Raw genomic sequence first — 19,540 nt, 5'->3', positions numbered from 1 at the left:
CTCCTGCCTGCGGTGGACGCTTGTTGGACTGGAAACCAGTGTGGTGAAGAACTGCATACCACCTTCATTAACTTCATTAACATTAACTTTAAAAACTCTCTCGAGAGCTAGACAGCTGTTGGTGACAGCTGTTGGCCTGAAGACGCACGCCCAGTTTTTATTCTCTTACCTCACATTACTAAAACAACAATGAAAGGCAGAAACTTTAAAAATACTTTAATTCATTTTGCAGAAATAACAGAATTGCATTTCTGGTTTTTGTCATTATTTAAATTTTCTAAAATTTGGATTTGAAAAATGAAATTTGCTCTTCAGCTTTGAAAATCTGTTGAGCTTCTGACTTTCTTAATTAATTCTTTCTTAATTAATTTTCCACAGTGAATTAAAGGAGACCGATTCTGCTTTTTCCTGTCTGTCTGCCATCTCTGTACTGATCCAATGTTCATGCTCAACATGTCCAAAGTCTGTAATAATGAGGTCAGAGTGTGTACAATACAAGTTCAGGCTTCAGACTGATGCAAACATCCTGTTTTCCTATTCTTGGGTCTATATGATGGCAGAGAAAGTGAATATACCTAATATGGTCATCTCAGGCACAGAAGCCCCGCCCACTTGCAGCTGATGAGGGGCACCCAATCAGTAGAAAACGGGCTTAAAGGGAGCTAAAATACCTGAGTTGCTGCATCAAGGCTAAACATGATGTAAATAAAGATTACTTTGAACTGCAATCCACCTGAAGATGCTCCAGAGTGGACTGGATTAGGACTAAGCATAATAGGTCCCCTTTAATCGATATAATGAACATACTCGTCCATAATGCCATTTTTCATTAGTCGTATTTCTTAAATTCTGTGTAGAGATTCTGCAGCGAGCTGGCCTACAGCCATAAAATTCAGAGTACAAACATGACAATGAAATTAAAACGTCTGCGTGTTTCCCCCAGTTACTATCGCCAGGCATCGTATTCACCACCAAAGACTAATGGGCAGTAGCCGAGACAGTTTGAATTAACAGTGGAACAAAAATTAAAAATCAACTACAGCCAGACATCAAACATCAGGATTTCTACGTTCAGAAACTCCACGTGATGCTTGTGATGATCTTTGTCCTAGCAAGGAAACCACAAACAAGTGAGAGTGACCGTTTTACATAACGTAACAGAAACTGAAGGGAAAGAAAGTCCTGAATTCCTCCCACAATCTCACCACATGAAAAGTTGGCTTGGAGGGATGGAAGGATGGATCGAAGGGTGTTGGCTGGGCGATGGTGCTGGGTTAATCTCTGAGGGTCTTGGTCTCATGGGCAGTGTTGCTGTTGGAGAAACTGTACAAACTAGGCACATTGTTTGTAGAAAAAGTGTATGAGGTGCATCTACAGAGACAAAATTAACAAGTGAACTGCTTTCAGGTGATGACAGTTTGGTATTGTTGTGGAATAAATGCGAACGTAACTGGTGTTTAATGTGTGTGAAAGCAGAAATGACAGGAAAACAAAAGAAGCAAGTGAGGCTTTGAGATGACACTGGAGAAATAAAACCCATATAGACGAGCTGCTTTTAAACCTAGAATATTTATGGTTTTTCTCCAAAAAAAAAAAAAAAAAATGTTGGTAATACTGAGTAGTACAAAGTACTAATTGAAAGACTGCATGTTGGAGACAGAAAATGCCCGTAGTTCAAAAACAAGAGCTGGAAACAGAGACCCGTCCAGTCTCTACAAGAGCATCAGAGACAAATGTGGAGGTGGTATTCACACGAGATCTTTAGAAGAAAATTACAACACCAAGTACACGTTTGAATTGTGAGAAAATTTTACGCCCCTTTATCAGGAGAATGGTACATTCCCCTCACAGATGTGAAAGACATGCCGTCATCAAAGACAGATTCATTTATGTACAGCTGTGGTACAAAAACCAGGAAATAAAAACCCTGTGAGGTTAGTTCAGGAGTGAAGTATAGGCCTCTAAATGCTCACCGGGATCGAATCCACCGAACCCAGAGGTGAACTCCTTAGCGTTAAATCATGTGCAACAGAAGGCCAGTAAAAGTGAAGAACCTGCGATTTAAAGCTGCAGCTACACGGTCACACGCCGCGCTGTGCCGACGCCACGTATCCCAGAATTATGGCTTTCAAACACAGGAAAAGCTTTGACTGGTTCAACTAATCCAGGTTTACTACACACTACAGTGCGAAATGTGCCAGATATGTTTATCACTAAGAGGCACATCTGCCTGCACAGACAGGACTGAGTGTCAACCATCATGCTGCACCAGTTAAAATGTGTAGAAAAAGCTGGTTTTTAATATCAGATGTTTTGAATTCATTCTTTGAAATCAGATGGTTTCTGATTTAACTAAGCTTAACTTTTCTGTGTTCAGACCAGTGGTTCCCAATCTTTTAAACTTTTCCTGTTCCAGTGTAGAAATGAGGGAAAAAAATAAGATAATAGGACACAATGTACATAGTAAGTATGTCCAAGGTTTCAAATAATGAAGTCAGCATATGTACATGAGCTACGTGAGCTTAAATCCCGTGCTTCATACTGCTCTGATGCTCTGCTTCAGACAGTTTTTATAACTCTCGTTTCTTTATGAAGCTAAATAGAGAGGAAGTGCCAAATAAGGTCATACTGGCACCTGCAGGTTTTGAGGGGCAACTAATCAGAAGAAATTTGACTTGAAGAGAAGGGGGAAGGGAGCTAAACAGCTGAGTGGCGACACTAAGATTAGTTTTTTTTCTACTCTTAGGTCTGTATGAGGCCAAAAGATGGATATCCTTAATTTGGTCATCTGAGACACAGAGTCCCCACCTAGCTGCAGTTTCAGAGGGGCGGCCAATCAGAAGAAAGCTGACTTAAAGAGTGGGTGGTCTTAAACTAGGAAGAGTATGGGGCTGCACAGACACATTTAGATAGTTAGGTTTATTATTTTTGTCCTGGTTTTTAAATTTAATGGTATTTAATGAGGTGATATTTCTTGGCACCAACAGTGTCTGTTATGACAGATACAACAGAAGGGTTAAAACTCTCCTCTGTGCCTCTTTATGAACACTTTACATGTACTTTAATTTTCCTTGTTACTACGAGCCCCCACTGGTCCACATGCCGTACTTTGAGAACCCGGGTCTGAATGAGAGAGGAGCTAAAACTGGTCGTTTCAAACAGAAGAGGAACTAAGAGGCTGCAGTAAGGCCCAGTGTAAGATAAATAAGGATTATTCTGAACAGTAATCATACAAAGCTACTCTGGTAGATTGAGCTGGAAACACATAACATCCACTTTAATACAAGCCATGTCCACTTGTCTCAGTTTGCATAGCTGAATTGTGAGCAGTGTATTGAAAGAGTGATATTCTGTTTTAAGACTTTAACAGCTGACAGAAATCACACAACGAGTTAAAAAGGGCAGAGACTAGAGCAAAGTTCCCATAATAAACAGGATGCAGATTTTAGTGTGTGGATTTGCAGCTGCTGGTTTAATCATGTGAGATTTCTTTGAGGAAAAACTCCAAAACATTTATGTTCCTCCCTCTCCATCTTAAAAAATAATTTCTCATTTTCTTTGTACTGGCACTGAAAACATGTAGTACTGACACCCAGTCCGATCCCTTATCATTCATCGCGTCAGCCTCTCTAAAGGCCTTAAAGCAAACTAAATTCTTATTCAATTAAAACTGACCAAATATGCTCTATTTGTTTCTTCTAAAACTAGGACAAATGCGATTTTCCCAGGTTAGGAGTAAAAGTGCATCAGTATTTTATCAAAAATGCACAAAGACCTGGGACTTCTATAACGACAAGATGAACAACAGCATATCCGTATGCAAACACATACATTACCTGTGCTTTTTCAGAACAGTAGCTTCCTGTTTGGTTTTGCTCGTACGACATGACTCTGAGAGTCTTTAGTGTGAAAGGTGCTGCTGGATGCATAGCATAGCCCTGAGTTACGACTTACAGAATAAAGAGCTATTCCTTCTAATCATCTGACACAAATACACAAAGTTTAGAGTCCACAGGGATCTGGCATTAATCGGCTCCGAGAACCAAATTCATAGCGAGCATTTTTAGTAAATACATTCAGCCTCTTGGTCAGGAAACATTGACTAAAACATTAAACGATATACGTTTTCTCTCTGGCACCGATAAATAAAGGTCTTATTACTGACGGAGGACATGTCACTTGCTGCGGGGGATTCTTTGGCCAGGCAGATCAGGGGTTTAAAAAAAAAAAATCACAGCATGAAAAGCTCAAAACTGTGAAGCGGACTGTTTGTGGATGTCAGGAAAAAGGCAGTGTCTGAGCAAATCCGCCTGCAAGGCTTAGAAAAATATTCGAACAACTGATTGTTTTATTACTTCAGAGCTGCAGAGAACAAAAGCCTTTGCAAAAAGAAAACACTTTTATAAAAGACGTACCGCACCGAGGTAAAGTGAAAGAAATTCATACAATGCTGAGTGACATGGGCCTAATTCTAAACATGGATCCAGGATGACGCATACCTCCATGCTAAATAGCATTACTTTTAAAAAACACCCAGCTTGCACATTTTATCCTTAAAAATTTGCACCCATTTCCCCGCTTATTATCAAATTAGTTTTTTGAAACTCAAATAAGGACCTTTTTGCAAAACAATTACCAACAGAAACAATCCTTCTACATTCTCCTATAACATTCAAAAGGTTGAGGTTTTTCTTTTTGTAGTGTTGACCCCCCCGTTCAATTAAATACCTGTCAGTTAATCTGGGAGTGAAAGCAGCTTTCAGCTCTATAAACTGTGCAGCATTAATACGATCACGTGTCTGTACTCTAAAAATTTCACAGCTGTGTGAAATGATGCTTACGTTTGTGTAGCAGCTTTACCTTAAACAGTCGTTTGTATTAGTTTGTTATTGTAGAATCTTTAAGCGGCCATGATTACAACTAATCAAAAAAAACAAAAACAAAACAACAAAACAGACGTTGGGAAATACTTCATCCCAAGCCCAACATTTGGTATCAAGCCTTTTCAAGGGGAGAAAAGAAAGAAAATATACAGTGTGCAAAAACATAAAAAGGAGCAACACCCGGGGCAAATACTTCACTCCTTTTGGGGTTAGAGGCGGTCAGATGGTGTCCGAGTTTAACGTGAACTGTACAGGGTCCTGTATAAAGCTGGAGGGAGGAGGTGGGACAGTGTTTAAAAGGTGAGGTAAAAAGGGGCGCTCTCTCTCATTCTCAGGGTGCACTACCTGTGGACCGGCAGGTGCAGCCCGTTGAGGGGGTTGAGCGGGTGGGGCAGGGGAGGGTGCAGCTCCAGCTGGGCCAGCAGGGAGAAGTGGTCCGAGGGGATGTGCGGGTGGGGGCAGCCCGTGATGTTGTTGTCTATGAGCCACTGGCTGTCGAGCGGTCCGAGCATGCCCAGTACGCTCATGTGGGTCTTGGAGAAGAAGATGTAGTCGATCACACCCTGCAGACACACAAACGCCACCTGATGTTAACTCTGTGTGGGAGTCACTTAAAACAACACCAACCAATTTAATGATCCACTGCTTCCCCATTTCCATGGCAGCACATCCTCAATTTCTCGTGTTTTGGTGTCTCGCACCAAAGTTACAAATGGTCTGTATTTCTATAGCACTTTACTAGTCCCTAAGGACCCCAAAGCGCTTTACACATCCAGTCATCCACCCATTCACACACTGGTGATGGCAGCTACACTGTAGCCACAGCCACCCTGGGGCGCACTGACAGAGTCGAGGCCCTCTGACCACCACCAGCACGGGTGAAATGACTGTCCAAGCTGGGGCTCGAACCGGCAACCTTCCAATTACAAGGCGAACTCCCAACTCTTGAGCCACGATCGCCCCCTACAAGCAGAGGAGGCGAGGAAGAAAGCTTTTCTTGTTTCTCTAATGTGTGCCATCCATCTGTCTGTGACCTCAGCACACCTTGCATAATGCAACAGGAATGGAGAGGAGAGAGGAGGATGCAGGAGGAAATATCAGTGAGAATGCACAGGGAGCGTTTTTACCATCAGTATATAAAAGACACGTGGCCACAGCGAGGGGAGGAGACAATGACGCACAAATCAAAGGAGAAAAATCTGCTGTTTGTCATTCGTCCGTAAAACATTTGAATCTGCCGAGACTCGTACAGAAAGCCCGAGCTCTTTCTAACAACTGTGGAAAATGTTTAAAAAGGTCCAGTTGGTTTATTTTATTTACCCCTTTCCTCACTTTTCCACACATCACTTCCTGTCCTCTTTTCCTCATCACCGATTGGCTGTTGTGTTTCTTCTTTAATGACACCACCCTTTTCACTGAATCACAGAGAGGCCCTTTGGGTGACTTTTGGTTACTTGTTCTTATTACCTGCAGTTTAACCAATCACTTCATGACTTAAAGCCTAATCTAGTTTTTCTTTGCTTTTCAGAGTAAACATCATTTAGCACTGGAGTGCAACGTGGCAGGTTCCCCTCGATGATACAAATCTGTACCTCTGAGCCTCCCACTTAACAGGTTGCATAAAATAATTCAGGTTGTTGCTCAAACTTCCACGAGTGGACGAGTGCGAGTGTCGTGACTAGTAATGTTCTTGTTGATGCTGTGCTGAGATGTCCAAACTTAAGTGTTAATTGATATTGTGTTGTTTTTAATCTGTTTATTACATTTTTGTGTCATTTTATTTCACAATGAGAAGGAGCTGGTTTTGTTTTTTGCTTCTTTTATGAGTGTTTATAGAAAATCCCTGTTTGATGTAGAGCTCCAGTTTCTAATTTAGTTTCTAATGAATCTATTTTTTTTTGCATGAACACATTAGCTCCTCAGATGAGTAATCAACGCTAAGAGAAGCAGCAATGAGTCAAGCTCGTTATTAGTACAAACATTAATCACCGAAAGTGTTGCCAGTGACTCCGTGGGATTCAGCCAGTGATATCGCCAGTGGGCAGAGACTAAAATTGTAAACAAGTAGATGAGTCTTACAGACGCAGGATTAGTGAGAATGGCTCGTCTGCACTGTCTGAAGAGCTATTTAAAAAAAGTTGAGTCTGTGGAAGGTTTATTAATGGCTGGCCGTAGATGCCTCGTCTCAGAGGGTATCACTGTGAGCTTTAGCTCCCTGTGGGTCTCCCCGTCACTGGCTGCCTAGGTCTCGCCCCCACTTGTAACCTCAGACATCCCCGTGTGGAGGCTGGAGGGACTAAACATTGCTCATGTGAAGATTACAGTCAAAAACACCCACCAATCTGGGCTTAAATTCCCCAACAGAGAACTCACTGGAAAGTCTGTGCATGCATGCAAGCATACATATATATACACATATTAAAAAAAATAAGGTAATAAATAACTGTTAAATAACTGACGCCCCAATACTGAATAAATTAACCATTTGTGAGACAAGAAAAAGAGAGCAGAAAAAACAGAAGAAAAGAATTTGATCGTGAACTGTCTGGCTCGATGACTCATTAGAAACCGAAGCTGAAATGATGTGACAAATCAAAACCGCGAGGCAGCTTCGCACGAAATAAAGCGAATACGAGTTTTTGCTGCGGAGCGCGCTGAAGGGTAAAAATCACGGCTCAGAGGCCGCGATGTTCAAAGTTTTCCGTTCCCGCTGACAGCTCCCACTGCAAAACTCAGATATACAAAAGTGAAACACACAGCAACAGTATTTTTTTTTCTCGATTGAACTTAATGCCTACCTGTGTAATTCACTCAGTGATACAGAGTTCCCAGCAACAAATTTAACGGAGGCAGTAACAAAAAAACCTCAGTACAAAAAACCAATTTGACAGAATTCATCGTTGACGTTAAATTTGTCGCTGTAACGCGTTCATCTACCCGACTGAACCTGCACCTGAAACAGCGACATTATCCACAATAAATATAGCAGGTAGTGATTTTCTGTATTTTAACGTGGCAGAGACGAACAGGAATATCACGTTTTCATATGCAGCCCTTTTGTCTTGACGACACCCTGTCGATGCGACGGCTACAGCGATCGACCAATGAAGGGTAACGGTCCATCTCTGGAAACATGCAAAGTACTCATTATGAGGCTGGAGGAGTAGCGGAGGCATGATTTGCCAGTTTATTAGCTGGGAAAAACCACTCGGTTAAGTTTAGGGACTAAACCTTTCTTGTTTAGGTTTAGGGAAACATGGCCATCTGTTCCCTGACTCACAGGGTTATGGTATTAGTGTGACAGCTTCATAATGCCTGAAACCGCAAAGGTCACAAAGCACCAAAATGAGCCATGGCGGTGGTTTTTGATAAAATCAAGTGACACCTCAAGGATGAACACGAGCTTTGCGCATCAGCATCCGTCCCAGTGTACATGGAGACTAATTTTATTCCTCTCTCTTACTTTATTTCTTCCTTTGGAAAGTCCGCGCTGCGAGGTGACACGCTTAAAAACTGTCAGCATCTGAGTGCAGCGAGGGTCTCCTCAAAACCACAGACCATCGACGTGTTTTACATGATAAAGACGCTTACAGCACAGTGAAAGTTTGAAAGTTCGAAACAGATACAAATTAAGATAGTGACAACAGGATGTGTAGGCTATACTGCAATTTGTAACGTGATATTACTCCACACCAGCGCCTGTTATAACATGCCCCAAAGATGGGATAAGCTTTATTAGTCCCACACGTGGGAAATTTGTTGTTACAGATGTTAGACAAATTCTTCAATTATCTGTGAGACGCACAGGCAGACAAAAAACAAACAAAAACAAAAACAAAAAAAAAAACCTCATTTGTGCCTTTTAATTCCTGCACACATCAGTTTTTGTGTAGCGAGGAGGAAAATAGTGGATGTTAGTGAAAATATGAGCATTATTATTACTAGAGCAAGATGATAAAGTCAGGACAAAAACTGATATCTGTACACGGCGGCTCTAAAAACAGTATGCTAGCACTAAACTAGTAGCAAACATACCCAGACCCAGATCTTCAACAGTTAACAGTAGCAGTCAGACACAGCACTGTAGCTATTTGCACAGTATAAGCACAAGCTGCCATTCACACACTCACCGATACACTCATGCTTCTTCCTGCTTCTTCCATCTAAAGTTTGTACTGTTAACCGGAAATCATGCGTGACAATCAAGCTCATGTGGATTAATGAGAAACTGATGCAACGACCACTATTTCTCGGTAGCAGCTTCCTCTCCGATGGGGTCTCTCTGGTTCAGATGCGTGAGGTCCCCACCATGAATAATTGCTGCTTTGGAACGGCTTTCTCAAGAATAAAGACACAATCATTACCTAACCCTGGCTTGCTTAACATGCAGAAACAAGACTAGCTGGCAGAGTGACTCACATTTCATGATAAATATGATCCAGTAATGTAAACCTTTACATTTAAAAAAGAAAGTAACTGGTAAGCATTTTTTTCCTAAGTTGGGTAGCTTCTCTCTAAGTGAGCTCACTCTGTCTCACTTCACTTACAGAAACACATAAGCTGACTCACAAAAATCGGACACGACCCACCAACCAACTTCTGCAGACCTACAACAGTGAACTCGTCAAGTTCAGTTGCTTTACTCAAACCAGGATAAGGTGAGCTGTCAGATCACTCAGTAGTAAAAGGGGAAAGAACATCTGTAGCGGGACATCTGTGTCCTCTCACAGAAGCTGATTAGAGCCAATGTGACTCACTGCACTCTTTGACCAAGTTATCACACAAACACAGAATGAATCTCGGCGTCCTGAAGCGTGGGGCAGGGAACAGCGAACGTTTCGGGTGGGTGAAAACAACTCCCCCTCTAACTTTTCAGTCAGACACATTTGCAGGACCAGAAATTCCCGACCCTGCTCTACGCCCTCTCTGAGTCTGCTTCTTGAAGGTTTTTTCCTTCCACAGAAGACGTTTGGGGGTCTCGCTCAGCTTGACTTTTGACATTTTGGGCACTATATAAATTACTGTTACGGCTTCAAATGGAAACGAGTTTATTTGTGTTTTTGTTTTACCTTGAAGTCATATGTGTAGTTGGTGTAAGGCATCAGATTGCTGTCGTAGGCGCTCTTGAGCTGGAAGCTGTGTGTGATGCTTCCATCCGAGTTTCCGTTCTTGCCGTTGCAGTTGAAGTTGGTCAGACATTCGCTGTAGCGTAGCTCCTTAAAGTCCTTGTGGTTCTCGGCCACTCCTCCGTCGCTCAGATACTCCACCACACCTGCATCAAAGAGCAGGAACATTAGCGAGATATTAATCAGAACTTTATTTAATTATTAAATCCTTTAATTAAGGAAAAGAAACTCATGACATCATTCGTGGCTTTAAAGGGAAACTGATGATGGAAACCACGCTGGCAACAAACGAATATACAGACACTTTCCCATTGCCGGTAAAAACAAAGAAAAAACTAGATAATAAAATAAAATAATGAAGGTTCACATTTTTTAACACGGATAGGTCATTTTAATCAAGCTAAATCTATTTTTCTTTGTTATGTATTAATTGTGTCAAGTTATCAGCTGTCCAGAATGTATCAGGTGGGAACTTTAATCAGGTTTGGTTGATTTATATGGAACGACCCTGGTTCCTGATAAGTGACAGAGCCCTACCGGAGTCAGGCAGCGAGTTGAGGTCAGCGCACAGGACGATGGGGATTGAGGACGGGTCAGAGGTCGGTGATCCCGTTGCCACAGAGCCCGAGGCCCTCTCAGCAATGCTCTTTAACTCTGACAGGAACATCATGGTTTGGATCAACTTGACGTCCGAGTACTCGGGGTCCCAGTGCATGTGGGCGTTGGCCACCAGGATGAGCTGCCTCTCCTGAGGCGGCTTCATGCCTTAAAAAAAAAAAAAGTCAAGTAGGGCTTTAATTAAAATTCCTTTAATTAAAATTTTGATTTACACATTATTAAAAAAGATAAAATGTAAAAAACAATCTTCTCATGCTCTTTTTAATTCACGTCCTTTTACTTCTATTAAAAGTTCAGATTCACTCCCCAACAGGTTCACATACATTTATATAAACTATAGTTCACTGTAGGGCTGTGCGATATGACCAAAATCTCATATCCCGATATAAGAATTCTATCGTCCCGATAACGATATAAATCACAAAAATGTAACATTTTCTGTAAAATCTGTGAATCTCGGGTCGAGTGTTTTAACCGATGCATGAAACGATACATTTTTAGACATAAGTTGTAAACGCCGCCGTTTTCTTTGTGAGTATTTATTACACGACGTGCTGCGGGGAAAAGCCTGTTCTAACGTTTGAGTCTAAGGTTTATTTTTTAGCACCTGGCGGCTCATTTTTACTTCTCATCCGTAAATAATCTGCTCTTTCACGCGATTCAGTTTATTTTGAAAAGTCTCAATAGGATGTTGAGCTTTATTGTGAAAGGTTTATGTGGAACATAAACAAGCGGACACGCGATGCTGTTACTGTAGTTTTTGCTAACCACAACGCATAAAAACAGGCGCTTGTCCGTCTGTAGTGTGGTTATATTAAATATAAGAGAAAGAGAGAACTTTAAGAAATTAATATAGCCACTACAGTGACCATCAAAACGATGAAAAAATATTGCCGTAAACAGTTTATTTTGCGACACCACGAAACAAACGATAGCATAAAATGAAACGATAGATGTTTTTATATCATCATCCGATATATATCGTTATATGAACAGCCCTAGTTCACTGAAATGTAATTAAAGACCAATACAAACTTAATGAAAAATACTTGATTCCCTTAAAGTTAAAAAAAAAAAAAAAAACGTTGTCACCATTTGTACTCGATCATGTGACATCCTAAAAGTCTTCATAAAGAAGCCCTGAAAGGAAACTTTTTCCAAAAGCAGCAACTTCCAGAAACAACGGCAGACAAGCCGAGAAGCTGCAGCTCCTGTTGTGGCCGCTTGAATAAGCAGCAACTTAACAAAAACTTAAAAGCAGAAATCAGCATTTTACAGCCCGACACAAAAACAACTTTTACTTTCCACATATAGTTTTCACATATGATCAACGAATTTTATTTATGCTTTTACGAACAAAAAGTTCTATGAATAAAGCCGTGAAAGATGCATATAAAAAGTACACGAGGAAAGAAATCAACTGACAATGATTCTAAATCTGAGTTGTGGTTTTTTCTTCACTTATTTTGAGAATAAGACTTTAAAATATATGAATGACACAATTCTACACACTTTTACTGTACAGACATTTATAGTTCCACAAAATTATACTGGGGAAAAAAAACAGACGCTATGTAAGCAAAATAGTACATCACTTTCACTGACACATGAAAACAACCAAAACTAAAAATAAAATAAATAGGATGTAAAAGTCCCCTGAACAAATCCTCATCGTGGTCTTATTTCAGATGCAGTAAACCACAGAACTATGAGGCAACTTCAGAAACTTAAAAGCGCTGACAGAATAAAATATTTAAAAAGGAAGAGTGCGATATAGTGAGCATCAGTAAACCAGACAGGGAACGACCACAAACAGAAGTTTTACTGTAGCTCGCTGGGAGAGCAAATGGCCTGTGCCTGTCTCTCGCTGCAAACCTTAGTAAGTTAACTAACTAATTAAATAAGCTTTAAAGCACTGATATTATGTGAGCATCATCAGCCACAGTGAGGCAAAACACCTTCAAACACACAATCTCCGTGGACACAACTTCACTAAAACGCATTTTCCGTACGACGGCCCGGACCCAACAGCAGGACCTGTATCTGTGTGCAGGTAGATACGGGAGGAGCACTGCCAGCGCCCTACACGGTGACCTCCAGCGGGCAAGTTTCTGACAAACTGTCAGGAACAGACTCCATGAGAGTGGCGTGGAGGCCCGATGCGCAGCTCGACTGGGATCCCTGAAGTTTAACTCGCTTTGTGTTACACTGTGATAATCGAGTGTACCTTAATTAATTTTTAACAGCGTATATTCTGTTCGGTTTACTTGTCTTTTAAACATTACATCTTTTCTTTCTCTCTTTCCATTTCCAGCCTTTGTTGTAACTTCTTAACTCTCTTTGTAAAGCACCCTGAAACCTCTGATTAAAACCCAATTGTGACACCTTGTGGGAAAATACATTACTGCAGTTTTAAATTGTTTAATATTTTGGGCAAAAATAATTGTAGATCACAATTTTCAAGCTGAAAACAACCAGATTTTTAAAAAATCTTGCTCTGTAACTACTGAACTGTGTGCATATATCACATGTAAGTAATAACGCTGATTTTATAAACTAAATTTCCAAGTTACAGAGGCAGGCGAGTCAGTTTCACATGCATGGTTATGTTGTCATGGATAATTTGATAATATAACAAAGCTGAAGCCATTTTTGGGTCAGGAGAAAACAACTTGGAATTACCTAAACTGCTAAATTACAAAATGAAAGTCCTTTCTTACCCCCGGAGAACATGTCCTTATTGACCTCGAGCAGCACGGCCACCCCGATGTTGTCTTTGGTCATCACTCTGTTCAGCATGACCTCTGAACCCTCAGAGTTAGCCATGGCTACCTGATTGAACTCCACAGTGTGTTTCTGGATCAAAGTGAACCTGTGAGAGAATCAAACAAGCAGCAGAAATGTCCATGAGGGCTTTGAAAATGCACTAGTTCCATATGAAAAGTTTTTCCTCCTTTAAATCTGCTCCTCGTCCTTCATTTTTCCTGGCTCAGAGAGAACCAGGCTGGGCGACTACAAAGGAAAGTAAATGCAAACAGGCTGCGATGAGTCTGTGATGCAGTCTTATGTTTGTGACCATTTCTAAATAGATCACATGAAAAATCATACATCATAAAACACAGCGAGCTGAGCTCCATCTATGGCAAAGATTACCCAAAAATGACATATTTATAGTAATAATATAATTATAATAATAAAATAAATTTTATAGCTGAAACTGAAAAAAAAAACAAAAAAAAAACAAAAAAAACCCCCAAAAAACAACTTGAACTCAGATTTTAATAAGAGGAAATTTTTTTCTTTATGTAGAAAAACTTTTCATCAAATGTTTTCACACAGTTTCAAATCATAAAGGCATGTTTTGTAACATGTATAAAATAAAGCTCTTAAACCCACTTCTCAGTCTTGAAGAACACGGCACAGCCGTCCACATGTTTCCTCTCCTGTTCTGAAACCAGTTTGGCACGAGATTTTGGACAGAAGTAGCCGTCATAGCCGCGCTCCTTTAGTGTTTCCAGAAACAACATGTAGTACTGCTCCGTCTCCACCTCCTGCAAAAACACACAAGGTAAGAAAAGTCACGTAAAGGAGCAGATGAGATATACAGGGAACGCACACAACATTAAAACACTGACAGGTGGGGTTAAAAACTAAGGATGAACATTCTGATTCCTTGATTTTCACTCATGACTGTAAGTGTACTTCACTCAAAAACGCCAGTGAAGTCAAAATGAGCAGTCAAAGCCGTCATGATTTACTAAAGAGATGAACGCTGGTATTTTTGCTGTGGCTTTATCGGAGGAAAAAACTTTGAAGGGAGAATTAAATCACACAAACATGATTTAAGAAGGCAAAATTTGCCATGATTGATGAATGAAAGGGGTGTGCATCATCATGATTAAATGGTGCAGGTGGATGGCTCAGAGCTCTCTGTGCAGTGCATGAGTTTTAGCTCCATCCTGTTCCCTCACGTCTCTCAGATCCATACAAGATTGAAACGGCTGCCAAAATCTAGAAATTATCGGTATGCATGTGGCACAGTCACTGTATCATTTTATTAATATGCAGCTTTGTCAGGGTCTGATGATAAATAGTGTTTTGTTTCTCTTCTGCATGTCCTGCAGGTTAGCTGTTACACAGATGGACTAGTTGGTAATATACAGCACTTCTCAGGGAAGTTTCCACTCAGTGGAAAATAAAGCCAGCTTTGTATGGGCAGGATTAATCAGTAACATCTACCTCTTTATCTTCAATACACAATGGCTCGGTTGTGCTGACAGGTGAACGCTGGATACTGTGGATTGATCCAAGCAGTTTACAGCAGCTCTGCACACAGTCTAATGATTAGAGCGGAGAATAGTCCGAAGAATAATAACAACCTTTGTTGACACGATTGTGGGGGAATCACCTCAGGGGACGGACAGATGGCTACAGAAGGCAATGGCGCCAATTAAAAATGTTAGAAAAAACACAGCCAGACAAAAGCAGGCTCGTTTTAGTTCATCTTTATTGTTTTTGTTCAGATTTCGAAAGCATTTCTTTAACTGCAAAAATGGGTCCAATGCCTTGTGCACTGGAGAGCAGTCCGATCCCTGCCCTAGTGCATGAGGCTAAGAGGTGCTGGGAAGATGTAGCCTAGTTCACCTCAATCCACAGCACTGTGTCTGGATATACACATAGACAACCCCAATACTGATGTAACCAGATAACCATCTGAGTGGAAAGATATCCAAATTATTAAAAAATCTCTTTGTGTAAGGTACACTATGGCTCCACCACAAATACTAGTAATATGCCGCAAAACAGTTAGTGAGGAAGATTTAAAGTATCTTACAAGGCGGCCTAGCTTTACCTGTAGGCTGATGATGTCAGCGTCACAGCTGGTGATTTCCTCCATGATTCCCTTCTTCCTGTACTCCCAGTTTAAGGCCCAGGATGGACAGTAACCATACAGCTGTCGCGTGGCATACTTGTCGCACAGCACGTTGTAGCACATAACCGTGAACACAGCTACAGGGAGACAGAAGTAAAGTTTGCTAAATTACTGAATCATCTGAGAAAAGACACACGACACATCTGACAGTTATGAATGTAGTTTACCACGAACAGCCTGAATAATTATTCCCCAAACTCAGAGTCAGAATACTTTATTAATCCCTAAGGAAATCATGTGGTTACAGTTGCTCCAAGACAATAACAGTAACAGACTGAACTAAATTAAATAACACAACATATTACAAAGTTTACAAAATATAAGAAACAGCTCTACAAATAGCTCAGAACGGATCATCAATGGACTTTGCTAATGCTAACTTTAAGAAATCTGAATGTTTATCTCAGTTTCAAATTTATGAGCCAGTTTCAGTTGAAGCTTTTTCTGTCAATCAACACAGCCATAAAGCTAACGTTAAGCCTTACCAGAATCCAAATGGGGAAGTTATTAAAAAAAAGAAATCTTCTCCAGGTACATCTGTTTTTCATCCCAGGCTGTAAAGGTGCTATTTAATTCTATAAAAATGCTGCTGGACAGTATGCAAGTTTTTATTTTATGCATGATATCAATTTTTACTGCAGCCATAAGAGTGATTATAGAAAATACCCACAGTGGCTTATCCAGATTTTCAGACGTACATAATTGTACTATAACACGGCATGCTGGGTAATGCTGGGCTTTACGGATAACCTAAAGAGCATAAGAAGCCATCAGCTCATAAACGACTCACTTCCAGTGCCACGTTACTATATGAAGGAAACTTACCGGTGGGGATCATTTGGTCTCGCTCTTTCAGAGTGATCCAAGGTCTTTGGGGGAGCTGCTCTGGGTGCACTGGAAAAACAAGCCGGGATTAGCGCTCATTTGTGCGTGACAGACACAGTGGTTTACCTGCTATGATATACCTGCAGCGCTGAGGTCTACAAAAAAAACTGTTTGATAAAATATGCATGAGTTCTGATAAACAGATGAGGGGTGAGGTCGTGCGTTGCCGAGCCGTTTACCTGCTAGATTGTCGAGCATGTAGTTCAAAAGCTTTCTGGTTCCATCTGGCTCCTGGTACAAATTGAGGATGTCTTGGGACAAAGGATTTCCTGCAAATACGATAAGATAAGATAAGATAACTCGTTATTGTCATTGCACAGTCATACATAGTACAGTAGTACAATGAAATTGGAAAACTGTCCTACGTCGGCACTACATATAACACAACACGACACATCACAACGCAACACAGTACATTAACTTAGTAATAAAAAAGAAGAATAAGTGTATTTGAATTGCACACTGTTATTATTGCATCTTGTTATAAATATAAATATTATTATTGTTACTGTTTTTATCGTTGTTACCTCCCCCCCAAAAAAGTCCAGGGCGGTAGCCAGTCAGGTCAGCTATTTGCATTGATCAGGGCTGTTGCCCTGTTGTAACAGCTGTCCTTGAGTCTATTTGTTCGGGACCTCAGCAGCCTGAACCTCCTGCCAGACAGCAGCAGCTTAAACACCCGGTGTCGTGGGTGTGTGCAGTCCCGTAGGATGCTGCGTGCCCTCTTGAGACAGCGAGTGCTGTACAGGTCCTTCAGGGAGGGAAGAGGATGTCCAATGATTTTTTGGGCCATGTTGATGACCCTCTGGGGTGCCTTTCTGTGTGCTGTGGTGCAGCTGGAGAACCACACACCGATGCAATATGTCAGCACACTTTCAATGGAGCAGCAGTAGAAGACGGCTCCTTCTTCAGGTCTATTTTTCTGAGGATTCTCAGAAAGTGGAGATGCTGTTGGGCCTTCTTTAAGACCGCAGAGGTGTTAGAGCTCCATTGGAGGTCTGTGTCTATGTGCACACCCAGAAACTTGAAACTGGAGACCCTTTCCACACACTCCCCGTTGATGCTGACAGGCTGCAGCTCAGACTTCCTCCTTCTGAAGTCAACTACCAGTTCTTGTGTCTTGGTGGTATTGAGGTCCAGGTTGTTATCTACACACCAATCTGACAGCCTCTGAACTTCAGCTCTGTACGCCGTCTCATCTCCCCCTGAGATGAAGTCTCTGATCCAGCGGCAGGTGGTAGAAGGAAGTCCGATTTCCAGCAGTTTAACTATTAGTCTGTCCGGGAGTATCGTACTGAAAGCAGAGCTAAAGTCAACAAAGAGCAGTCTGGCGTAACGGCCCTGCACTTCCAGGTGAGAGATGGTGGTGTGGAGCGTTGTAGCAATGGCATCTTCAGTTGATCTGTTAGCTCTGTATGCGAACCGCTCCAGTTTGCATACAGAGCGCTCGTGTCGCATGCAAATGATGTCACGTTTACCCCATCTGATCCGGCGGCCTTCCTGGGGTTCACTGCCCTCCGTGTGCGCCTCACATCATATTCCTGCACCATGAGGCTTGGGCTGCTGCTGCTGTCCGATGCTTTTGCTGCTGCCGCCTCTGGTCCCTTCACCTCAAAGCGTGCGAAGAAGTGGTTCAGCTCCTCCGCAAGCGCCGCGTTACCCTCAGTCAACGTGGTATTGCAAGGTTTGTAGTTGGTTAAGTGCTGAACTCCCTGCCATACCTGTCATGAGTTGTTGTTGCTGAAGTGGTCTTCGATCAAATGAATCAGTTTTGGGTTTTGTTCTTTCTTCCTACCTTACAATTGGCCTTTGGGAGAGGGACTAAATAGGAGTCTATGCGTTTGCTGGCTATTTGTGACCATTAAATGTGCTTGAGTGCTTGAACAACACTTTTAGCTCTCATTGAAACTCTTTGAGAGAAGCCAAAAACATTTATACGAAGGAAAAAAAAAAAAAACTGTCTGCGCACTCTATTCAACAGCTACCATTACGGGAGAAATTCTCAGGTTTTTTTGGTAAGCAGCAGTGATTCAGTACTTTTATATCGCTTTTCCATTAGTACCTACTCGGGTGAGTCAGGTCGCACGACGCGGTTTTTCATTAGGTGATTACCTGGTACCTTTTAGCACCTACTCAAGTGGGGTTCCAAGAGATCCCAGGCAATCCAAAATGCGACGTCAAGAGATCGCATGCCACCGATTGGGTAGTCAGTGGCGTCACTCTACGACTCATGAGAGCGTCTCCATCGTGAAAACCAAAACAGACATTATTGAAACCCAGCAACGAGCAACATGGCTACAAAAAACCCCCAAAAAGTCAGAGTCTTGACGCTCGCTTTTGTTGTAGCGCTCGTGTCGCATGCAAATGATGTCACGGGATGTTTGGCTGCGTTGCTATAACGACCCCACAAACATTAGGTGGTACTCGAATCGAATGGAAATCGAATACAGGCTAAGTGGTACCGTCTAGAGATGTGTGGAGCCGATCCGAGTAGGGACTAATGGAAAAAGGGCTTCAGACATTCATTTTTGCTGCTCCAAAATCGTAATAATGAAAAACAAAACTCACCTTTTAGCCCGAGGGTTTGTAACTGGAAAAGCCTTCCAAGTTCGTAAGGCAGAACTCGTAAAAGATTATTGTTTAAAAGCAATTCCCTGCAAGAAACGAGACAAAAACAGTGTTTTTTCTAACAGTTTGGTGATTCCTCATCATTGATGTGTTTCTACTGGCATCAAAGCGTCGTCCACCACACATTCTTGTTGTCACATCTTCAGTCTCTGCTTGACAGCTTTGTTTTTGTTTGCGAGATGCTTTTATCACCCCCTCTCTTCAAAATGTTCCCTGTGTTTTTAAACATTGTGTTTATCATGATCGCTTCTCTTCATTGCTTTGAGATGGCTCTACTATCCCTTCAGTGACTCTGAAGAATTCTTCGTTTTCAAGGCTAAATACGCACGTCTCCTTAAGTGAAGTTAGAAATACCAGCAGACAGCCTACCTGAGAGAGACCATGTTGCCCAGTTCGGCGGGCAGACTGCGGAGCTTATTGGACGACAGGTTCAGGTAGACCAGGTTGGGCAGCTTGGCGATGTCTGG

General features: G+C 41.6%; 1 protein-coding gene across 1 annotated transcript in view; it reads right to left on the bottom strand.

The window, feature by feature from the left end:
- Positions 1-254: 254 nt before the first annotated feature.
- cnot6l (CCR4-NOT transcription complex, subunit 6-like) overlaps positions 255-19,540 on the bottom strand; it is a 20,344-nt gene continuing 1,058 nt past the window's right edge. The window contains exons 2-11 of the mRNA XM_013910202.1: positions 19,443-19,536; positions 19,014-19,099; positions 16,625-16,714; positions 16,386-16,454; positions 15,480-15,637; positions 14,024-14,178; positions 13,348-13,499; positions 10,547-10,774; positions 9,953-10,155; positions 255-5,446 (exon numbers count right to left, since the gene is read on the bottom strand). Of these exons, the coding sequence (XP_013765656.1) occupies positions 5,225-5,446; positions 9,953-10,155; positions 10,547-10,774; positions 13,348-13,499; positions 14,024-14,178; positions 15,480-15,637; positions 16,386-16,454; positions 16,625-16,714; positions 19,014-19,099; positions 19,443-19,536 (1,457 nt within the window). The 3' untranslated portion in view covers positions 255-5,224. The remainder of the gene's footprint in view (positions 5,447-9,952; positions 10,156-10,546; positions 10,775-13,347; positions 13,500-14,023; positions 14,179-15,479; positions 15,638-16,385; positions 16,455-16,624; positions 16,715-19,013; positions 19,100-19,442; positions 19,537-19,540) is intronic.

This window comes from Pundamilia nyererei, unplaced genomic scaffold (assembly GCF_000239375.1).
Source record: "Pundamilia nyererei isolate P.nyererei 1_Seehausen unplaced genomic scaffold, PunNye1.0 scaffold00038, whole genome shotgun sequence".
Taxonomy (NCBI): Eukaryota; Metazoa; Chordata; class Actinopteri; order Cichliformes; family Cichlidae; genus Pundamilia; species Pundamilia nyererei.
This window is presented reverse-complemented; position numbering and strand designations above follow the sequence as displayed.